Below are 19,248 nucleotides of genomic sequence, written 5' to 3'. Positions count from 1 at the left end.
AATGTTTAAAGTCGCACACACCCGCTTCGTTAAACTGTTGCAAATATTGGGACCGTGTCCGTCCGTCCAAATTTTGGGTAAATAATACACAAAAAAAGGACACACTACAAAGGAATCATCCGAATGTGACGGAAATCGGTAGTTATGATGTACACGTATAGAAAAGCAAATGACTACAATTTAAGAAAACTTGGATGATTTAATCAATTCACAAATTACGCGTGTCAATAACGTGTTGTTCCACCTGTGGCCCTTATGCAAGCAGGTATACGGCTTGGCATTCGTTGAGTTGTCGGATGTCTTTCGGAGGGAACGGTGCCAAATTCTGTCCAGTTGGCCCATTAGAGCGTCAAAATCGCGAGTTCTTTGGAGAGCCCTGCCCATAACACTGCAAACGTTCTTTATTGTGGACAGATCTGATAACATTGTTAGCCAAGAAGAGGTTTGGCGAACACGAAGACAAGCAGTAGAAACTCCCACCGTGTGCCAGCGGGCGTTAACTTGTTGAAATATAAGCCCAGAATGGCTGGCAATAAAGGGCAGCAAAACGGGGCGTAGAATATCGTCGACTTACCACCGCGTCGTAAGGCTGCAACGGATGAACAATCGAAGGGGCGCTGTTGTGAAATGAAAAGGCACCCAGATCATCACACCTTGCTGCAGGACCATATTTGTAGGCGAGTCAGGTTGGTATCCCACTTCTGTCTGGGGCGTCCTCAGACACGTCATCTCTGGTCATCGGGGCTCAGTTCCATGTGGGTCACATCACTGAAGACAGTTCTGCTCCATTCAATAAGATTCTAGGCCGACGACGTGTGCGGAGAAGCCCTGGACAACATGGGATACCAAAATGACTGTCGTCCGCAATATGGACCGACAGCCGTGAATGATGATTTGGGTACCTTTTCTTTTCATAGCAGGACCCCGTTGGTTGTTATCCGACGATATTTACGCCCCTTTTTGTTGTCCCTCATGGCAAGCAATCCTGGGCCTACATTTACGCAAGATAATTCCCGCTCGGACACGGCGAGCATTTCTACTGTTTGTCTTCCTGCTTGCCTACCTTGCCCATCAAGGTCGCCAGATCTTTCCCCAGTTGGGGATGTGTTGGGCATTGTCGGCGGGTCTCTCCAACCATCATTTTGACAATGCGCCAGTCGGTCAGAATTTGGCACGATATCCATCAGGAGGGAGGGAGGATACCGAACAACTGTATCTACCAATGCCATTGATAATGTTAAATGGGATAAGATGTTTGAGGTACTCAAAAAAGTAGGAATAGACTATTAAGATAGAAAAATGATATGGAACCTGTACAAAAACGAGACAGCAGTTATCGGTAGCCGGACCAAACAAGAAGAGGTGCAGATACGGGAAGGTGTCCGACAAGGTTGCGCACTATCCCCTGTTATTGTTAACCTATACATTGAAGAGGCGCTCAAAAAAGTAAAGGAAAATTCACAGACAGGTGTAGTAATTCATGGCCAACGAATAGATATGATAAGATATGCCGATGATATAGCTGTCCTAGCTGAAAGTGAAGAAGATCTTGGAGTCCTACTGAATAGAATGAATAAAGTTATGGGGGAAGAATATAATATGAGAAGTAATGAAGCAAAAACAAAAGTAATGACATGCGACAAAAAAGATCAAGTGAAAGTCTTAGTTCATGTAGGCAATGAAGTGCTTGAACAAGCTGATAAATTTACTTATCTGGGCAATAATACAGGGTGGCGCAGGGGAACGGGAAATTTTGAACGTTACAGTTGGCAGCACTGTAGCGCCGGCAGATGTTCGAAACTTTGCACAATTGATGTGAACGCATTGCCATTTAGTAATCATGGAGAATTGGACTGGTGCGGAACGTGCAGTAGCTGTGAGAGCGTTTTACAAAAATGTTGATAGTGCGACTGCCGCGCAGAGAACATTTCGACAGCATTACCAGCTTGGAGGTCATGGACGTGTCCCATCTGCGCATGCGATTACAACGTGGGTGCGTAATTTTGAAGAAACAGGATCTGCCTTGAAAAACAAACCTCCAGGTGGCATTCCAACGGTACGTACCCCAGAGAACATTGCAGCTGCAGGAGCTGCAATCGAGAGAAGTCCTCGCCGCTCCGTTCGACAGCATGCATCTTCGCTAGGGATTAAGCGACGAAGCTTACAAAGAATACTGCACGAATTAGACTTCCATCCCTATAAGTTGCAGATTGTGCAACACTTATATGAAGGAGACCCAGCGTCACGTATGGAGTTTAGTAGCCAGATATTGGCTAAAATCAACGAGGACGCGAATTTCTTTGGTAACTTATGGATATCAGACGAAGCCCATTTCGACCTGAACGGATTCGTGAACAAACAGAATTTTCGTTATTGGGCACAGGACAATCCACCGAGACTGTACGAGCTTAATCTTAACGTCGAAAACGTGTGGTTTCAGCAGGACAGAGCCACGTCACACACTGCTCGACAATCGATGGTAGCAGTTCGTCAATTGTTTGGAAGACGCATTATTTCACGTAATGGTGACATTGCATGGCATGCGAGATCCCCTGATCTTCGTGTGTGCGACTTCTTCCTGTGGAGATATCTTAAAGACAAGGTGTACCGTACACGTCCTGCAACAATCCATGAACTGAAGGAGAGCATTGAAAACGAAATCACTGCCATTCCCCAAGATTTGCTACACCGCGCATTCCAGAGTTTTCATAACAGGCTGTTAGAGTGTGAACGCCGAATGGGAGCACATCTCTCCGATGTCATCTTTAAAAAGTAAAGAGACAATTTTGGACATTTTGATTGTAAAGAAGCCGGCCGGTGTGGCCGAGCGGTCGTAGGCGCTTCAGTTTGGAACCGCTCGACCGCTACGGTCGCAGGTTCGAATCCTGCCTCGGGCATGGATATGTGTGGTGTCCTTAGGTTAGTTAGGTTTAAGTAGTTCTAAGTTGTAGGGGACTGATGACCTGAGATGTTGAGTCCCATAGTGCTCAGAGCCATTTTCTGATTGTAGAGACATACTGAATAATGGCGTACTGAATACATTCACTTTCATTAATAAATTACTAGTTTTATGAATTTATACATGGAAATGACGTTATTTCGAAATTTACTGTTTCCCTGCGCCACCCTGTATTACCAGGGATGGATGGAGCAAGGCAGAAGTGAGAAGTAGAATTGCTCAAGCAAAGGCTGCTTTTAACAAGAAGAAAAACATCTTAACATCTAAGAGCATCAGCCTTGAAATCAGGAAAAGATTTTTGGAATCATATGTGTGGAGTGTGGCATGCTATGGGTGTGAAACATGGACTCTCGGGACAGAGTAAGACCAGAAGCTAAATTCTTTTGAAATGTGGTGCTATAGACGCAAGTTCAAAATAAAATGTATCGACTAGATCACAAACGAAGTGATTCTGGAAAGAGCAGGTGAGAAGAGGAGCTTCTGGAGTTTCATTGTTAAAAGAATAGTACAATTTACAGGCCATCTATTAAGACATAAAGGACTCCTGAACACAATCATAGAGGGATATGTCGAGGGTAAAGGACCAAGAGGAAGACCACGGCTGCGGTACATGGATCAAATCGTGAAAGATGTGGGATGCAACACCTATAAAGAAATGAAGAGAAAAGCTGAAAGACGCACAGAATGGAGACAAGCTTCCAATGTAGCTGTTGCAAACCAATCCTTGGATTGACCACTACAGAAGAAGAAAGAGCAAAATCAGCATCTGAAGACAGTCGAGTATAAATGTATCGGTATCGAGATGAAAGTACTCCATACGAAGTAGTATCGATTGTTCTTCTGGCCCCTATGTACACCTCAATCCACAGTACGCTGGCAGCCCCGCCATGATGGTCTTACAATGGCCAATAGAGACTGAGCGGCTGCCGTGTCAACTTCTGCCACTGACGTCATTCGGATGTGGTTTCGAGTGGCGTGCATTCAGGACACCGTTCTTTTGGCTGTTTTTGGCTTTGCAGACCTTGGAGCCGCCACTTCCCTTTAAAGCAGCTCCATTCCTCCCACCAAGGAAAAATCCCTGGCAGCTGTGGCGTTTCCGATTAATATTTTTCATGGAAATCTGCTATACATCTTCAGAAAAATATTAAATAGTCAGTAGTGAATATCATGTAGGTCAACTCAAAATATAATTAATAAAGCAGTTAAAACTGTGAAGTTATAACTGAGGACTGTATTGTGGTGCAGGCACGTTTAAGATTCCAACAATGCAGTCTGCGAGTGAGTAAACTCCCATACGCATACGTTACCAGTTTGTCCTCGCAGATGCGTTATGCTTTAGATGGCGGGACACCATAGCGTAATGAGGTACACAGTAATCCGATCCACGAACGATGGCGGTTCGCGCATAATGAGCTACGGACGCGGATTGCATTGTTGACGATTCCAAGCGACAGTTACGGTGTGCGCATGCGCATGCTTGAAGAAAGCGTATATCCTGCAATTTATGCCTCTCTCTCGCTTATGCAGAATTTATCATTTACTACCACAATCACTGATGACAACGCGCAACAAATGGAGTCGAAATTCACTGAACAACTCGATGACGTTTAGTGCCCGCATTAGCGACGGCATTCACAACAGAGCGCTCAGAACATACTGAACGCTCACTGGCTGTTGGAAAATGTGTGACGTAGGTGCGCAGAACAAGCCTAAACTCGACTGCCTCGTTCGTGGCTCCAGCTATAGAACATAAAGATCTGGATTAGCACTGAAATAAGTTCACGTTACGAATGAAGCTTTGTAATTTTTTAGTGGGCACAGGAGCGAGGAACAGATGCGGTTCGTGGACAGAGAATGGAGATAGTAATTTCTTTTACATCTAATATCAAATAATAACACTAATACTTTGTATGCTGTAAATGCAGCGTCAGTTGGTAATAGTATATCTGAATGTTGAAATATATAAGGATACAAAGATTAACAATGCAGTCAGTCTCCAGTACAATGACTATTCCGTAGATGACGAGCCCTGACCACTGTGAAAATGTGGCAAACACACAAAACTGGGCTGTGAGATTCGATGTATGAACTTAAGTAGACTCGCCACTGGAACTCGGGGGAGGGGATTCTTGCAAATCATTGGCAGCGGCGTAAGCGTTCGTGGCAGCGCCCGGATGCCGCGGTGGCGACTGCAGAGAACTCGGCGGCGCGTGACTGGCGGCGAGTGTACACTTCTGGCCATTAAAATTGCTGCACCACGAAGATGACGTGCTGCAGACGCGAAATTTAACCCACAGGAAGAAGATGCTGTGATATGCAAATGATTAGCTTTTCAGAGCATTCACACAAGGTTGGCGATGGTAGCGACACCTACTACGTGCAGACACGAGGAAAGTTTCCAACCGACTTCTCATACACAAACAGCATTTAACTGGCGTTGCACGGTGAAACGTTGTTGTGATGCCTCGTGTAAGGAGGAGAAATGCGTACCATCACGTTTCCGACTTTGATAAAGGTCGGATTGTAGCCTATCCCGATTGCGGTTTATCGTATCGCGACATTGCTGCTCGCGTTGGTCGAGATCCAATGACTGTTAGCAGAATATGGAATCGGTGGGTTCAGGAGGGTAATACGGAACGCATGCTGGATCCAAACGACCTCGTATCACTAGCAGTCGAGATGACAGGCACCTCATCCGCATGGCTCTAACGGATCGTGCAGCCACGTCTCGATCCCTGAGTCAACAGATGGGGACGTTTGCAAGATAACAACCGTCCGCACGATAATTCGACGACGTTTGCAGCAGCATGGACTATCAGCTAGGAGACCATGGCTGTGGTTGCCCTTAACGCTGCATCACAAACAGGAGCCCCTGCGATGGTGTACTAAACGACGAACCTGGGTGCACGAATGGCAAAACGTATTTTTCTCGGATGAATCCAGGTTCTGTTTACAGCATCATGATGATCGCATCCGTGTTTGGCGACATCGCGGTGAACGCACATTGGAAGCGTGTATTCGTCATTGCCATACTGGAGTATCAGCTGGCGTGATGGTATGGGGTGCCATTGGTTACACGTCTCGGTCACCTCTTGTTCGCATTGACGGCACTTTGAACAGTGGACGTTACATTTCAGATGTGTTAGGACCCGTGGCTCTACCCTCCATTCGATCCCTGCGAAACCCTACATTTCAGCAGGATAATACACGACCGCATGTTGCAGGTCCTGTACGGGCCTTTCTGGATACAGAAAATGTTCGACTGCTGCCCTGGCCAGCACATTCTCAAGATCTCTCCCCAATTGAAAACGTCTGGTCAATAGGGGCCGAGCAACTGGCTCGTCACAATATGCCAGTCACTACTCTTGATGAAATGTGGTATCGTGTTGAAGCTACATGGGCAGCTGTACCTGTGCACACCATCCAAGCTCTGTTTGACTCAGTGCCCAGGCGTATCAAGGCCGTTATTAAGGCCAGATGTGGTTGTTCTGGGTACTCATTTCTCAGGATCTATGCACCCAAACGGCGTGCAAATGTAACCACATGTCAGTTATAGTATAATATATTTGTCCAATGAATACCCGTTTATCATCTGCATTTCTTCTTGGTGTAGCAATTTTAATGGCCACTAGTGTATTTTAAACTGCGGCCGATGGGATTCCGGCCGATACCGCAAAAGATGTTTACCTCTCTCTTTGAACGGAAGTCTGGATTCAGCATAATAGTCTTTTACGAAGGCTTCCGTACTACTCCTGAGCATATTCATTCGCCATATACGTTATATAAGTTACAATCAGAAATAATTCAGAGCTGCATGATAAACGTCTAACACTGAAGACAGACACCAGAAGAACGAATAAACTATAAGAGTTACCACTAGACAAAATAGGCATTAAACTGTTTCAGCGAGTCTCGCTCACTAATTACATTTCAGAAAATTACATCTCAATCTCCCGAAAATGTCAATGTTAGTTACATAAAATGCTATTTGAGTTTTGAAGCGCCGGTAACTCAATCCGGGACCTCCGTATGGGAGTCAGCCACGCTAACCGCTCAGCCTGGGAGGGGGACGGAGTACGCTACCATTTCGTTTTCCGTCCTTCCTGCTGTGTTCACGCTTGGTACGAGAGAAGAAATTTTGTCGACCCTACGTGGTTCGAATTTAGGGATGAGAAAAGTCTTGAAAAATAATGGCCTGAGCACTATGGGACTTAACATCTGTGGTCATCAGTTCCCTACTAAACCTAACTAACCTAAGGACTTCACACACATCCATGCCCGAGGGAGGATTCGAACCTGCGACCGTAGCTGTCACGCGGTTCCAGACTGAAGCGCCTAGAACCGCATGGCCACACCGGCCGGCAAATTCCTGAAAATATCAATGTGTACTCTATGTGATCAAAAGTATTCGGACATCCCTAAAATATACGTTTGCGAGGTACTCCATACCAGCGACCTCAGCAGTCATACTCATCGTGAGAGAGCAGAATGGGGCGCTCGGCGTAACTCACAGACTTCGAACGTGGTCAGGTGATAGGGTGTCACTTGTGTCATACAGTGCAGCACTCCGTGAAGAATGAGCTGCAATTCACCAAGAAACCTTCCAGCACCTGATTGAACGTATGCCTGCGAGAGTGGAAGCTGTCATCAAGGCTAGAGTGGGCCAACACCATACATTTTCAGCCAGGTGTCCGGATACTTTTGATCACGTTGTGTATTATATCGACATTTATCAAAGATAAAGATGTATTATCAAAATTACCGATACTTTGATCGATATTTTCACTATATACAGAAATTTAAGAAAAATGATCTTAGCCACAGAAATAATTAACAAACATTTAAAAATTGAGGAATATTTTATTTTATTCAAGATTAACCACAAAAAGACACACGGTGTACTATACAAACACCTATTTACAAAAAAAAAAAAAAACTAATTAATGAAACCAATAATAACCGCTGATAGATACTACTGGAACTCTTTGTTTAATATTTTCCCCTGTCAACCTGCTTCGGTTATCTAGCACAAGGAAGTTTAATAAGGAAGCTGCTCTTTTGGACGAAACAGAAGAGACTTGGCGTATTAAGTATTTATGAGCAATTTGTGACAAAACAGGTGTGAAATTACGACTAAACATTTCAGACAACAGAATTCGTTTTCCATTAAATACCAGTGCAGTAATGTATGTAATTTTTGCGCCGATTGTACGTTACTTCTACAGTGTGCGTATCTTTTCTTGATTCAGGCAATCGGGGAGTAAGAGATGCACACATTCTGTTGCGTAGTTGGTAATTTTTACTTTTCTCATAGAGTGCTGCCAACAAATGTGTGCATTTTACACCTTGTACCCTGCATTTGCAGAGGTGGAAGTGACACACAGTAGTAACAAGCTTTCATGATTATGCAGTTGTAGATGCACTGATATTCAAGTCTGGTGCTCATTTGTAGTACCCAGTAAGAAATAAAGTTAAGGCCATTGTAAGATATTTACTGTCAAATTGGAATGATTGGTAGTTGCTGGAATGGGCAAAATATCTGCTGATGAGAGAAAACAGGCAATAAAAATATCGCTTCCGATATTTAATACCAAATACCATTGAACGATAGTAATGATTTAAAGATCGCCCTATATATCGATGTTATTTTGAAGTTATGCCGATATTTTGATACATCGATATCCCTTGCCCATCCTTAATCGAATTCAAAGAAATAACGTTGATGGTAGTTGCAAGTTTTATTCAAATGGTTCAAATGGCTATGAGCAGTATGGGACTTAACATCTGTGGTCATCAGTCCCCTAGAACGTAGAACTACTTAAACCTAGCTAACCTAAGGACATCACACACATCCATGCCAGAGGCAGGATTCGAGCCTGCGACCGTAGCAGTCGCGCGGTTCCGGACTGAGCGCCTAGAACCGCGAGACCACCGCGGCCGGCGAGTTTTATTCCCCTTAAATTAATGAGAGACCGAACAGTTACCACGTGGTACATAAAACAGGCCTGAGCACAGTTGCAGAAGCAATTAAAAAAGCATACCAGATTAACAAGATCGCAAATCTCCAAGATTGGCGAATCTTACTGCGGACTGCAATGCGAGTTGTTTTTAATAGTTTTCGAAACAAAACACTATCTCGGAACAGAATAGAAAATCGAAAGAGCTTCTGGTCGTATGTAAAGTACACCAGTGGCAAAATACAATAAATACCTTCACTAAGTGATGGCAGTGGCAATGTTACCGAGGACAGCGACACAACAACGGAGCTATTAAACACGGTTTTCCGTAAGTCTTACACAATAGTAATTGCACTAAATACTGCAGAATTAGCTTCAAGAACAGCTGCCAACATGATTAATTTAGAAATAGATACCCTCGTTTTAGCAAAGCGTCTCAAGTCGCTTAGCAAAAACAAGCCTTACCGTCCAGACTGTATATACCAGTTCGGTTCCTTTCAGAATATGCTGTTATAACAGGACGGGCCCACATGTTGGCAATGTTGTTTAGACTACGCTGCAGAAGTTTCTCTGAGAAGCCCTTACACGTCCTCCGTACAATCCCGATCTCTCCCTATGCGGTTTCATATTTTTGTAGTCCGAAGAAAGATATTCGTGGCCGTCGATTTGCTTCGTACGAAGACGTGTATGTCTGCGTACAATCACGGTCGCTTAGACAACCACAAACATTTTTCGAGGAAGCCATTGATTGTCTTGCCTCACGGTCTAGAAAATGTGTTAACAGTTGTGGCGATTACTTTAGAAGTAATAAAAAGTTTACTCACTGTTTTCATGGGACTAACCCTTATATTATCATTCCATCCCTTCTTCTACTCAGTGTTTTCCACATATTTCTGTCCTCGCTCCTCGTTAATTATGTTATTAGTCCACTTAATTTTAAGCAGTCGTCGGTATCACCACATTTCATATGTTTCGATTATCTTCTTCTCTCATTTTTCCACAGTCCTTGTTTCCGTTCCATAGACCGTTGTGGGTCAAATGTGCATTCTCAGAAATTTTTTCTTCAAATTAAGATATGTGTTTGATACAAGTAGACTTCTCTTGGCCAGAAAAACGCCCTCTTTGCCTGTGCGACTCTGCTTTTTATGTCCCCATTGTTTTTTCCGTCTTCTGTTATTTTGCCGCTAATGTGGTAGAGTTCCTTCATTTCGTCAAATTCCTGATCTCCAGTTGTGATGTTACCAGTTTAACATCCTTAACACAATTCGCTTTAAATCAGTGTTCAACACACTATTTACGTGTGAACTGAACAGTTCACGTAATTGATATAATTTCACGATCTACAGAACTTCGCGCACGTTTGGTGTTACTGTACTCCTACTGTGAAAACGCTTAGTTCTGTCGATGACATGTCTGCATGTCGGAGGAGTTTCAAATCTGACATGTGCTGAAGCAAAATCTTTTTGCAGTACCACTTGGCCATGGCCTAAATGCTGAAACTGCAGTAGTGAAATCCATAATTTTCCAGTTAACTGTGAACATAATGGGATTTAAAAAATTCTGCATGAGTCGGAATCCCGACCATGAGAAGTTAATGCGATGAATGGGTTGTTAAGCTGATTATGATAGTTCTCGCACTTATCTGTGATTGCTGTCTTTCGGGATTGTGTGGAGTCTTTTCCGAAAGTCCGATGGTATGTCTCCAGTCTGATAGATTTTGCACTCCAACGTGTATTCGTCTGATTGCCATTTCTCACAATGAACTGAGAAATTTCAAAGGAATTTTATTATGCGTAGCGCCTTATTGATCCAAGGGAGGTCCCATGTTTCACACCCTGCAACCATTCATCCTATTGGGCTCTTGTTTGCGAGTAACCGACGAAAAAAACTTCGGAATTTCGCTTGATGCTCTTCAGCTTTGAAAAAAGGGGCGTTTAACAGACGGGTTAAGCAGTGTAACGGTTAAGTTCGAAAGTCGTCGGGTTGTTAGAAATGTTTTATTTTTAAATGTTTACTAAATTACTTTGATTGTTATTTTTATTCAAAGATTAGAGTTGAATTTATTTATTTATTGGTTTCTATTTCTTCGTCACACGATTTTAATCAACTTATTAACTTTTTCAAATTGGTCTGATTTTTTCGCCGTATCATTCGTTTTCCACTTGGAATCTTTGTCCATATGATTTTAATTACTTTTTATGTATTAACTCCGATTTAATTTTTCCTTTTGTATCATCCTAAATTTTTATCCATGTTACTGCATTCATTATTTCCAATCTTCATTTTGCGTGAGTTTCATGTTATTTATTATTCATTCTTTCGTTTAAATCTGCATATGTGCTAATTTGTCCACAGTGGAGTAAGAGTTCCTGTTTTAAACGTTTTTTCATGATCTTAACCATCCAGAAGAATGTACATATTGTAGCAAAAAATACATTTTTGACACAATTGCAAAGTCAACGTTAAATAGATTATTTCACCTTTTGTTTTTTAACCGTACATCGGCAGTTTCAGATGTTTAAATACTTTGATAGATAAATACAAATAAATTCACATACACAAAGACCCCATGTGAAAAAAGAAAGGAAGGAAGGAAAAAATGAGAGCAAAGTTAATATGTTGATTAAAATGTGACAAAGGAATAGAGATAAAAATTACATTTAATCTAGTTTACTGAATAAAAATAATGATCGAAGTAATTTCGATAGAGATATAAAAATAAAAAATTCAAAGCAACCGACAAAATCCGAACCCACGACTTCTTGCACGTGAGGCCTGTGGTATAACGGTCACGCTGTGTAAACAGTCTGTTAAACGTCCTTTTTTTAGAGTTGAAGAGCATCACGCGAAATTCCGATTTTTTCCTTCGTCGATTACTGGCAAATGATGGCCCAGCAGGGTGAACGTCAGTAGGGTATCAAATCTGGGACCTTAACCTATATCATAGTATAGATGATTTAAAAAAGTCGATATCACTGCTGGGAACCTCTCTTTGTGAGTGATTCTCACGTCGTGGGTTACGTATGCAGAATTTCTAATTATACTACTTGTTTTACTGTTGTGAACCTTTAACTTAAGGTACAGTTGTCTGCGAGAAGATTATGACAACATTTTAAATTTTTAAATTCGCTCAGTGGTTCTATGAACTACTGAGAATCAAATTTTTGCTATCCTTGGAAGCTGTAAGACAGGCACCACTATGATCGCGACTCCTGTTAGCCTTTAGTAATATTCACTGTGCAAAAGTATTAAAGGACCACATTTTCCAAACGCAGTTATTGTCTCCGATTGCAACATAGAAGTTTGAAATTTGACTCATACGCGCCTACAACCTTTCTCTGTAATTATGTAAAGCTGTGGTACCCTGCGACGTCACTCTCGTGCTCTGCGACGCTTGAGGTAGCAAATTGACACATGCGGAAAAGAAGCCCGGAGCTCAGATATTTATGTTAGGTCGTTGATGCCACATTGGCACAAAATTTCACCACAGTTCTTTCCAATGTCACCGTATACGTGTCACACGATGAGAGGGTCGTCACATCCCCTCTTATCCATATTCCAGCCTTTCTTTTGACGCCTCTGCGATTGACATGAGCAACGTGACGCCTAGCTTTGAAATCATGCAATTTTCTTTTGAGTGTCCAGGAAACCATTTCAGACACACTACCGCTCAGAATCTACACGAAAAGATCTCAGGGGCTGGTACAAGGGTGCCAATGAAACCATCTCTTTCCTTGGGGCATTTATTCCCACACATTTCGAGGTCCTCAGTGTACCCTTTCCACCTATCCGTTCGATCATTTCTTCTGCACTTTTAATGTTGACAGCTGTACAGTGCAGCTGGTGCCTGTCAGAGCGTTTTTTGCGGCGGCGTAACATTTTTGTGTGTGGCGTACACTTGTGCAGGTGAAGCTGTCGTGTGGGCCGTACCGGTGGGCGGCTGTCCCAGAGGAGCCCCAGGTGGGTGGCGGTGGTGGCGGCAGCGCGGAGGAGGCGGCCGCTGGCAGCGGGGGCGGCGGGGGCGGAGACGCGCCGCAGCGGGAGCAGGGCGCGGCCCACGGTGAGCACGCAGCCTCCGCCTACACCAGATTGTCGCGACTACTCTCCTTCCACTGTCGGGGTTGCCGAGGCACTCCCACACGCAGGGCTACTGCTAGGCGGTACCTACTCGAATACTGATGGTGGAAGAAATTTTCACCAGCAGTATTCGACCGACGAGATGGAGAGGTCGTGGCATTAAATTCCTTATCACCAGAGATTGCTATAGTGTGCAACGGCCAATTCTGAACCTCTCTGTAGTGTGTAATGTATGAAGTAAATAAGGTAAATTGTCATGATGACCTCTCCATTGGCAAAAGAGTAGTCCCCATTCTGATATCCGTGAGGGGACTGCCAACGGGAAGGTGCCCATGAGAAAAAAACTGAATAATCAACGAAAGGATAATGTTTACGAGTCTGGGAATGGAAATGGAAGACCCAATCTAGATAGAGTGGGGTCAGTGAAGTGCAGTGGAAAGAAGACAAAGATTTCTGATCAGATCAGTATAGATATCAACAGCAGCAGAAAATATTACGGGAGTACAATTCGTTATGAACAGCAAGATAGGACAGAGAGTGAGTTACTGTGAATAGCTCAGTGATAGTTAAGGTTTACATGTCCACGCCGCAAGCCAAAGATGAAGAAAGAGAGAAAGTATGTAAGGATATTTATCGGGTAATTCAGTACTTAACGGGAGATCAAAATCTAATAGCCATTGGGGACTGTAGTGCGATTGTAGGGGAAGAGTACAAGAAAGAAAAAATGGTTCAAATGGCTCTGAGCACTATGGGACTTAACATCTATGGTCATCAGTCCCCTAGAACTTAGAACTACTTAAACCTAACTAACCTAAGGACATCACACAACACCCAGCCATCACGAGGCAGAGAAAATCCCTGACCCCGCCGGGAATCGAACCCGGGAACCCGGGTGTGGGAAGCGAGAAAGCAACCGCACGACCACGAGATGCGGGCTACAAGAAAGAGTTAGAGACGTTATGGACTTGGTATTAGTAATGAGAGAGGAAAAGTCTTGTATAGTTCCGCAATAAATCTCAGACGGTTATAGCGAATACTCTGTGCAAGAATCACAAGAGGAGGGAGCTATATTTGGTTCAAATGGCTCTGAGCACTATGGGACTTAACTTCTGAGTTCATCAGTCTGTTAGAACTTAAAACTACTTAAACCTAACTAACCTAAGGACATCACACACATCCATGCCCGAGGCAGGATTCGAACCTGAGACCGTAGTGGTCGCGCGGTTCCAGACTGTAGCGCCTAGAACCGCTCGGCCACCCCGGCCGGCAGCTATACTTGTAAAAGGCCGGGAGATACGGGAGGATTCCAGTAAAATTACATTGCGAAATCAGATACTGGATTGTAAGGCGCACCCAGGAGCAAGTATAGACCCAGATCACACTTTAGAAATGATGATGAGTGGCCTGAAGTTTAAGAGACTAGTCAAGAAGAATCAATACGCAAAGAAATGGGGTACGGAAGGGCGAAGGAATGAAGATATACGTTTGAAGTTATCTAAGACTATAGATACTAGACAATGAATAGCGTAGTAGACAGTTCAGTTGAAGAGGAATAGACATCACTAAAATGGCCAATCACAGAAGTTCGAAAGAAAAACGTAGGGTCAAAGAAAGTAACTGGGAAGAAGCCACAGGTAACAGATGAAATACTTCAGTTGATCGATGAAAGAAACAACTACAAAAATGGTCAGGGAAATTTAGAAATACAAGTCTCTTAGGAATGAAATGAACAGGAATTGCAGGAAAGCTAAAGCGAAATGGATGCATGAAAAATGTGATGAAATCGAAAAAGAAATAATAATCAGATGGACTGACTCAGCATATAGAAAAGTCAAAACAAACCTTCCGTGAATTTAAAAGCATGGGTGGTAACATTAAGAGTGTAATGCGAATTCCACTGTTAAAAACAGAGGAGAGACTTGAGCAATGCAAAGAGTACAATGAAGGCTAAAGAAAAATCAAGGCGCGTTCACAGGGTTTGTCGATCTGGGAATAGCGTTCGACAATGTCAAATGGTGCAAGATGTTCGAAATTCTGAGAAAAATAGGGGTAAGCTGTAGGGAAAGACGGGGAATATATAATTTGTACAAGAACCAAGAGGGATCAATTAAAGTGGAAGACCAAGAACCAAGTGATCGGATTAAAAAGTGTGTAAGAGAGGGATGTAGCCTTTCGCCCCTACTGTTCAACCTATACATCGAATAAGCAATAGCCGAAATAAAAGAGAGGTTCAAGAGTGGAATTAAAATTCAGAGTGAAAGGATATCGATGATACGATTCGCTGAAGACATTGTTATCCTCAGTGGAAGTGAAAAAGAATTACAGGATGTGTTGAATGAATGAACAGAACGTTATTTTCTAATGCCTTAACAGATGTCTTACTATCCTGTCCCTTCTGCTTGTCAGTGTTTTCCATATATTCCTTTCCTCGACGATTCTCCGGGAAACCTCCTCATTCCTTGCCTTATCAGAACGTGGATTGACACTAAACGAAAAAAGACGAAAGAGATGAGAAGTAGCAGAAATGAGAACAGCGAGAAAACATCAGGGTTGGTGATGACTAAGTAAAAAAATGGTTCAAATGGCTCTGAGTACCATGGGACTTAACTGCTGAGGTCATCAGTCCCCTAGAACTTAGAACTACTTAAACCTTACTAACCTAAGGACATCACACACATCCATGCCCGAGGCAGTATTTGAACCTGCGACCGTAGCGGTCGCGCGGTTCCAGACTGTAGCGCCGAGAACCGCTCGGCCACTCCGGTCGGCGATGACGAAGTAGATGAAGTTAAAGAAATCTGGTACCTAGGCAGCAAAATAACTCATGTATTTCTGAGAATGTACGTATGGACCACAGCATTGTATGGTAGTGAGACGCGGACTTTTGGAAAACCGTAACAGAAGAGAATCGAAGCATTTGAAATGTGGTGTCATAGAAGAATGTTGAAAATTAGGTGGACTGATAAGGCAAGGAATGAGGAGGTTTTCCGGAAAACCGGCGAGGAAAGGAATATATGGAAAACATTGATAAGGAGAAGGGACAGGATGGTAGGACTAATGTTAAGACGTTAGGAAATAACTTCCGTAGTACTAGAGGGAGCTGTAGAGGGTAAAAACTGTAGAGAAAGACAGCAAATAGATATAAGAGTCTTGAGATTGTTGCTGCTTCCACTTCGGGCATGATCAGACGTCTATAAGCTAAGTCATCTCTTAAATATATTAAACTTGATTATATAATGGATTTGTCCTGTATCCAAGACTAATATTTTCTCTAGTGTAAGTATGTAGACAATTGCTTTGCAATATATTGTTACATTATAGTGTCGAATGTCTGTATAGTAAACATTCATAGGCTCTTTCATAGAACGTTCCTATAATATCCATTGGTCCTCTTCATAATACACTGACAGATGGTTACATAATTTGCTTTAGAACTGACATGTGATGTACTAGGGTAAGCTTATATTTCATGTTGTATAAGATGTGTAACAGTCCCCTACTGCCATTGTTAAATTTTCTGGCATACGTGTTTACATTACGTATTTACAACGTAGAACGACCGTCCAAAGATATATGAGAATTTTGAGTTTATGTAACTCTAGTTTAAGAACATTCAACATCGCAGCGCGTGAGCAATCGTTGGTTAATATATTAAAAAACTAGAAACCCGCCTCGATTGCGAAAAAAAGCACCTAGTGTTAACCTAGGTTTCGGCGTAGATAACTACACCTTCTTCAGAACAATAAAACCAACAAGTGCCTAAGAAAACTTTTGAACTTTTGTAATGATTAAAAGAACACCATAGCTATACATTTATAAACGAAAAAAGGAAAACACAAACAGTACATATGTACAAAGTCAAAACCACTACTAAACTTAATGGTGTACGCTCCACCTCACATCGGCCTATGTTCGATGGGCCATGACCCGCCATAAACTGCAGCTACAAATGGTCGCTCACTTACAAGCCCGACCCGCTACCTTTGCACATGCGCAAGACAAGGGAAGTTACTTGAATGCGCATGCGCATACGAATACGAGAAAGTTTATACGTGGGTCGGGGCTAAATAGCCCATATATTCCCAACCGTGGATCAACGTATATCAAAAAATGGAATGGATAGAATAAGTGACGAGCTAAATAGGAGATGAAACCTAAAAATAACCGCACACGGTTGCTTATGCTAGGAAAGAAACATATATGAAGCTACCTATGACAACGGGAGGAACTCTTAAAAACTATTCCTAAAGCCAATAGTTAGCCTGGGGGGGGGGGGGGGGCTGAGAGGGACGTAATCTAAAGACGTCGTGGGTTTCATTTTTCTGAAGAAGGTGTAGTTATCTACGCCGAAACCTAGGTTAACACTAGGTGCTTTTTTCGCAATCGATGCGGGTTTCTAGTTTTTTAACTCTAGTTTAGTTCCTTCATCACTTCTCTGGAGTCAGCCACAGAATACGCCAAAGAGACTGATAGCCTACATTGTTCATCTTTGTTCGATCACATTAGTAAATTCGACAGTGTGCTTTGAGATAACAGTGCCTGCAAATGTAACGACTGTTTTTGGTGACCATTTATTACACAGTAATTCAGTGTGTGTCTCACATGTTTGTTTTATTTTTGCTAGACATTTTGCGAATATGTTCTCGTTTTTATGCTGTGACACCTGCTTTACAAAATCATCAAAACAGTTGTAAGATCACAAGCGTCCATTTGACAATATGTCGATTGTTTAAAAGAAGCACGGATAGAATTGAGTGGCGGCCTGTGTTTTCAGCCCCTGCGACGGACACCCTGTCGTCCAGGCTGCAGCCGTTCCTGGCCAGCCTGAGCAAGAGCCGCGGCTTCTACGCCAACCTGGCAGAATCGCTCTGCTCGGACGAGAGCTTCGCCGAGACCCGCGACACGGCCGACTGCTGGAACGGCCAGCGCATCGGAGAGTGAGTACACCTCTCACTATACTCTTAAACAGCATCGGTGCATCGCAGGCGTGTGCGAGGTCTTTGTCTTCCTTAGGCAGAGCTCCCTGCCTTTTCAATCGCCCTATTGCATCTCATCTGCCGAAGTGTATCTCTTTGTCACTTCTCCAGACTCCGACAAGGGTACAGTCCAGTCCGACATATCGAAACCTACACTGAATTTTTTTATAGAGGAGGAATACACCGAAAGAAACACAGTGTCAGAATATTATCTGCTCGCACCCCAAGTATTTAAAAAAATGTTGCGAATTGCCAAATTCGTTGCTCGCCAATTGTACACCACTACCGTGACTGTAGCAGACAGCACACCCGCAACACGGCAGGCGCCCAGCTCTTGTTTACAGCGCATCTGTAAACAGGTAACATGGCGCTACGCGATCACAGTTTGTGAAGCGAATTTCAGTTTCTGTTAATAGTTTCTCTGACATAATTGCTCACAGTTGCCGTTCGCTCGAATCTGCAACTCATTAAATATCCATAATAATTTACAGTGGCCTTTGGAACTCGTTCTTTCATGTATGCTTGTTAATACACTACTGGCCATTAAAATTGCTACACCAAGAAGAAATGCAGATGATAAACAGGTATTCATTGGACAAATATATTATACTAGAACTAACATGTGATTACATTTTCACGCAATTTGATTACATTTTCAGTACCCAGAACAACCACTTCTGTCCGTAATAACGGCCTTGATACGCCTGGGCATTGAGTCAAACAGGGCTTGGATGGCTTGTACAGGTACAGCTGCCCATGCAGCTTCAACACGATACCACAGTTCACCAAGAGTAGTGAGTGGCGTATTGTGACAAGCCAGTTGCTAGGCCGCCATTGACCAGACGTTTTCAATTGGTGAGAGACCTGGAGAATGTGCTGGCCAGGGCAGCAGTCGAACATTTTCTGTATCCAGAAAGGCCCGTACAGTACCTGCAACATGCGGTCGTGCATTATTGTGCTGAAATGTAGGGTTTCGCAGGGATCGAATGAAGGGTAGAGCTACGGGTCGTAACACATCTGAAATGTAACGTCCACTGTTCAAAGTGCCGTCAATGCGAACAAGAGGTGACCGAGACGTGTAACCAGTGGCACCCCATACCATCATGCCGGATGATACGCCATTATGGCGATGACGAATACACGCTTCCAATGTGCGTTCACCGAGATGTCGCCAAACACGGATGCGACCATCATGATGCTGTAAACAGAACCTGGATTCATCCGAAAAAATGACGTTTTGCCATTCGTGCACCCAGGTTAGTCGTTGAGTACACCATCG

At 43.2% G+C, this 19,248-nt stretch overlaps 1 protein-coding gene across 1 annotated transcript in view; it reads left to right on the top strand.

Moving 5' to 3' along the window:
* The window catches only part of LOC124775015 (division abnormally delayed protein-like), a 616,132-nt gene that overhangs the window by 491,401 nt on the left and 105,483 nt on the right, over window positions 1-19,248 (top strand). Inside the window, exons 5-6 of the mRNA XM_047249776.1 lie at window positions 12,823-12,976; window positions 17,768-17,930. Coding sequence (XP_047105732.1) covers window positions 12,823-12,976; window positions 17,768-17,930 — 317 coding nt within the window. The remainder of the gene's footprint in view (window positions 1-12,822; window positions 12,977-17,767; window positions 17,931-19,248) is intronic.

The sequence above is a fragment of the Schistocerca piceifrons genome, chromosome 2 (genome assembly GCF_021461385.2).
Source record: "Schistocerca piceifrons isolate TAMUIC-IGC-003096 chromosome 2, iqSchPice1.1, whole genome shotgun sequence".
Lineage (NCBI taxonomy): Eukaryota > Metazoa > Arthropoda > Insecta > Orthoptera > Acrididae > Schistocerca > Schistocerca piceifrons.
The sequence above is the reverse complement of the archived record's forward strand: the minus strand, read 5'-3'. Positions and strand labels throughout refer to the sequence as shown.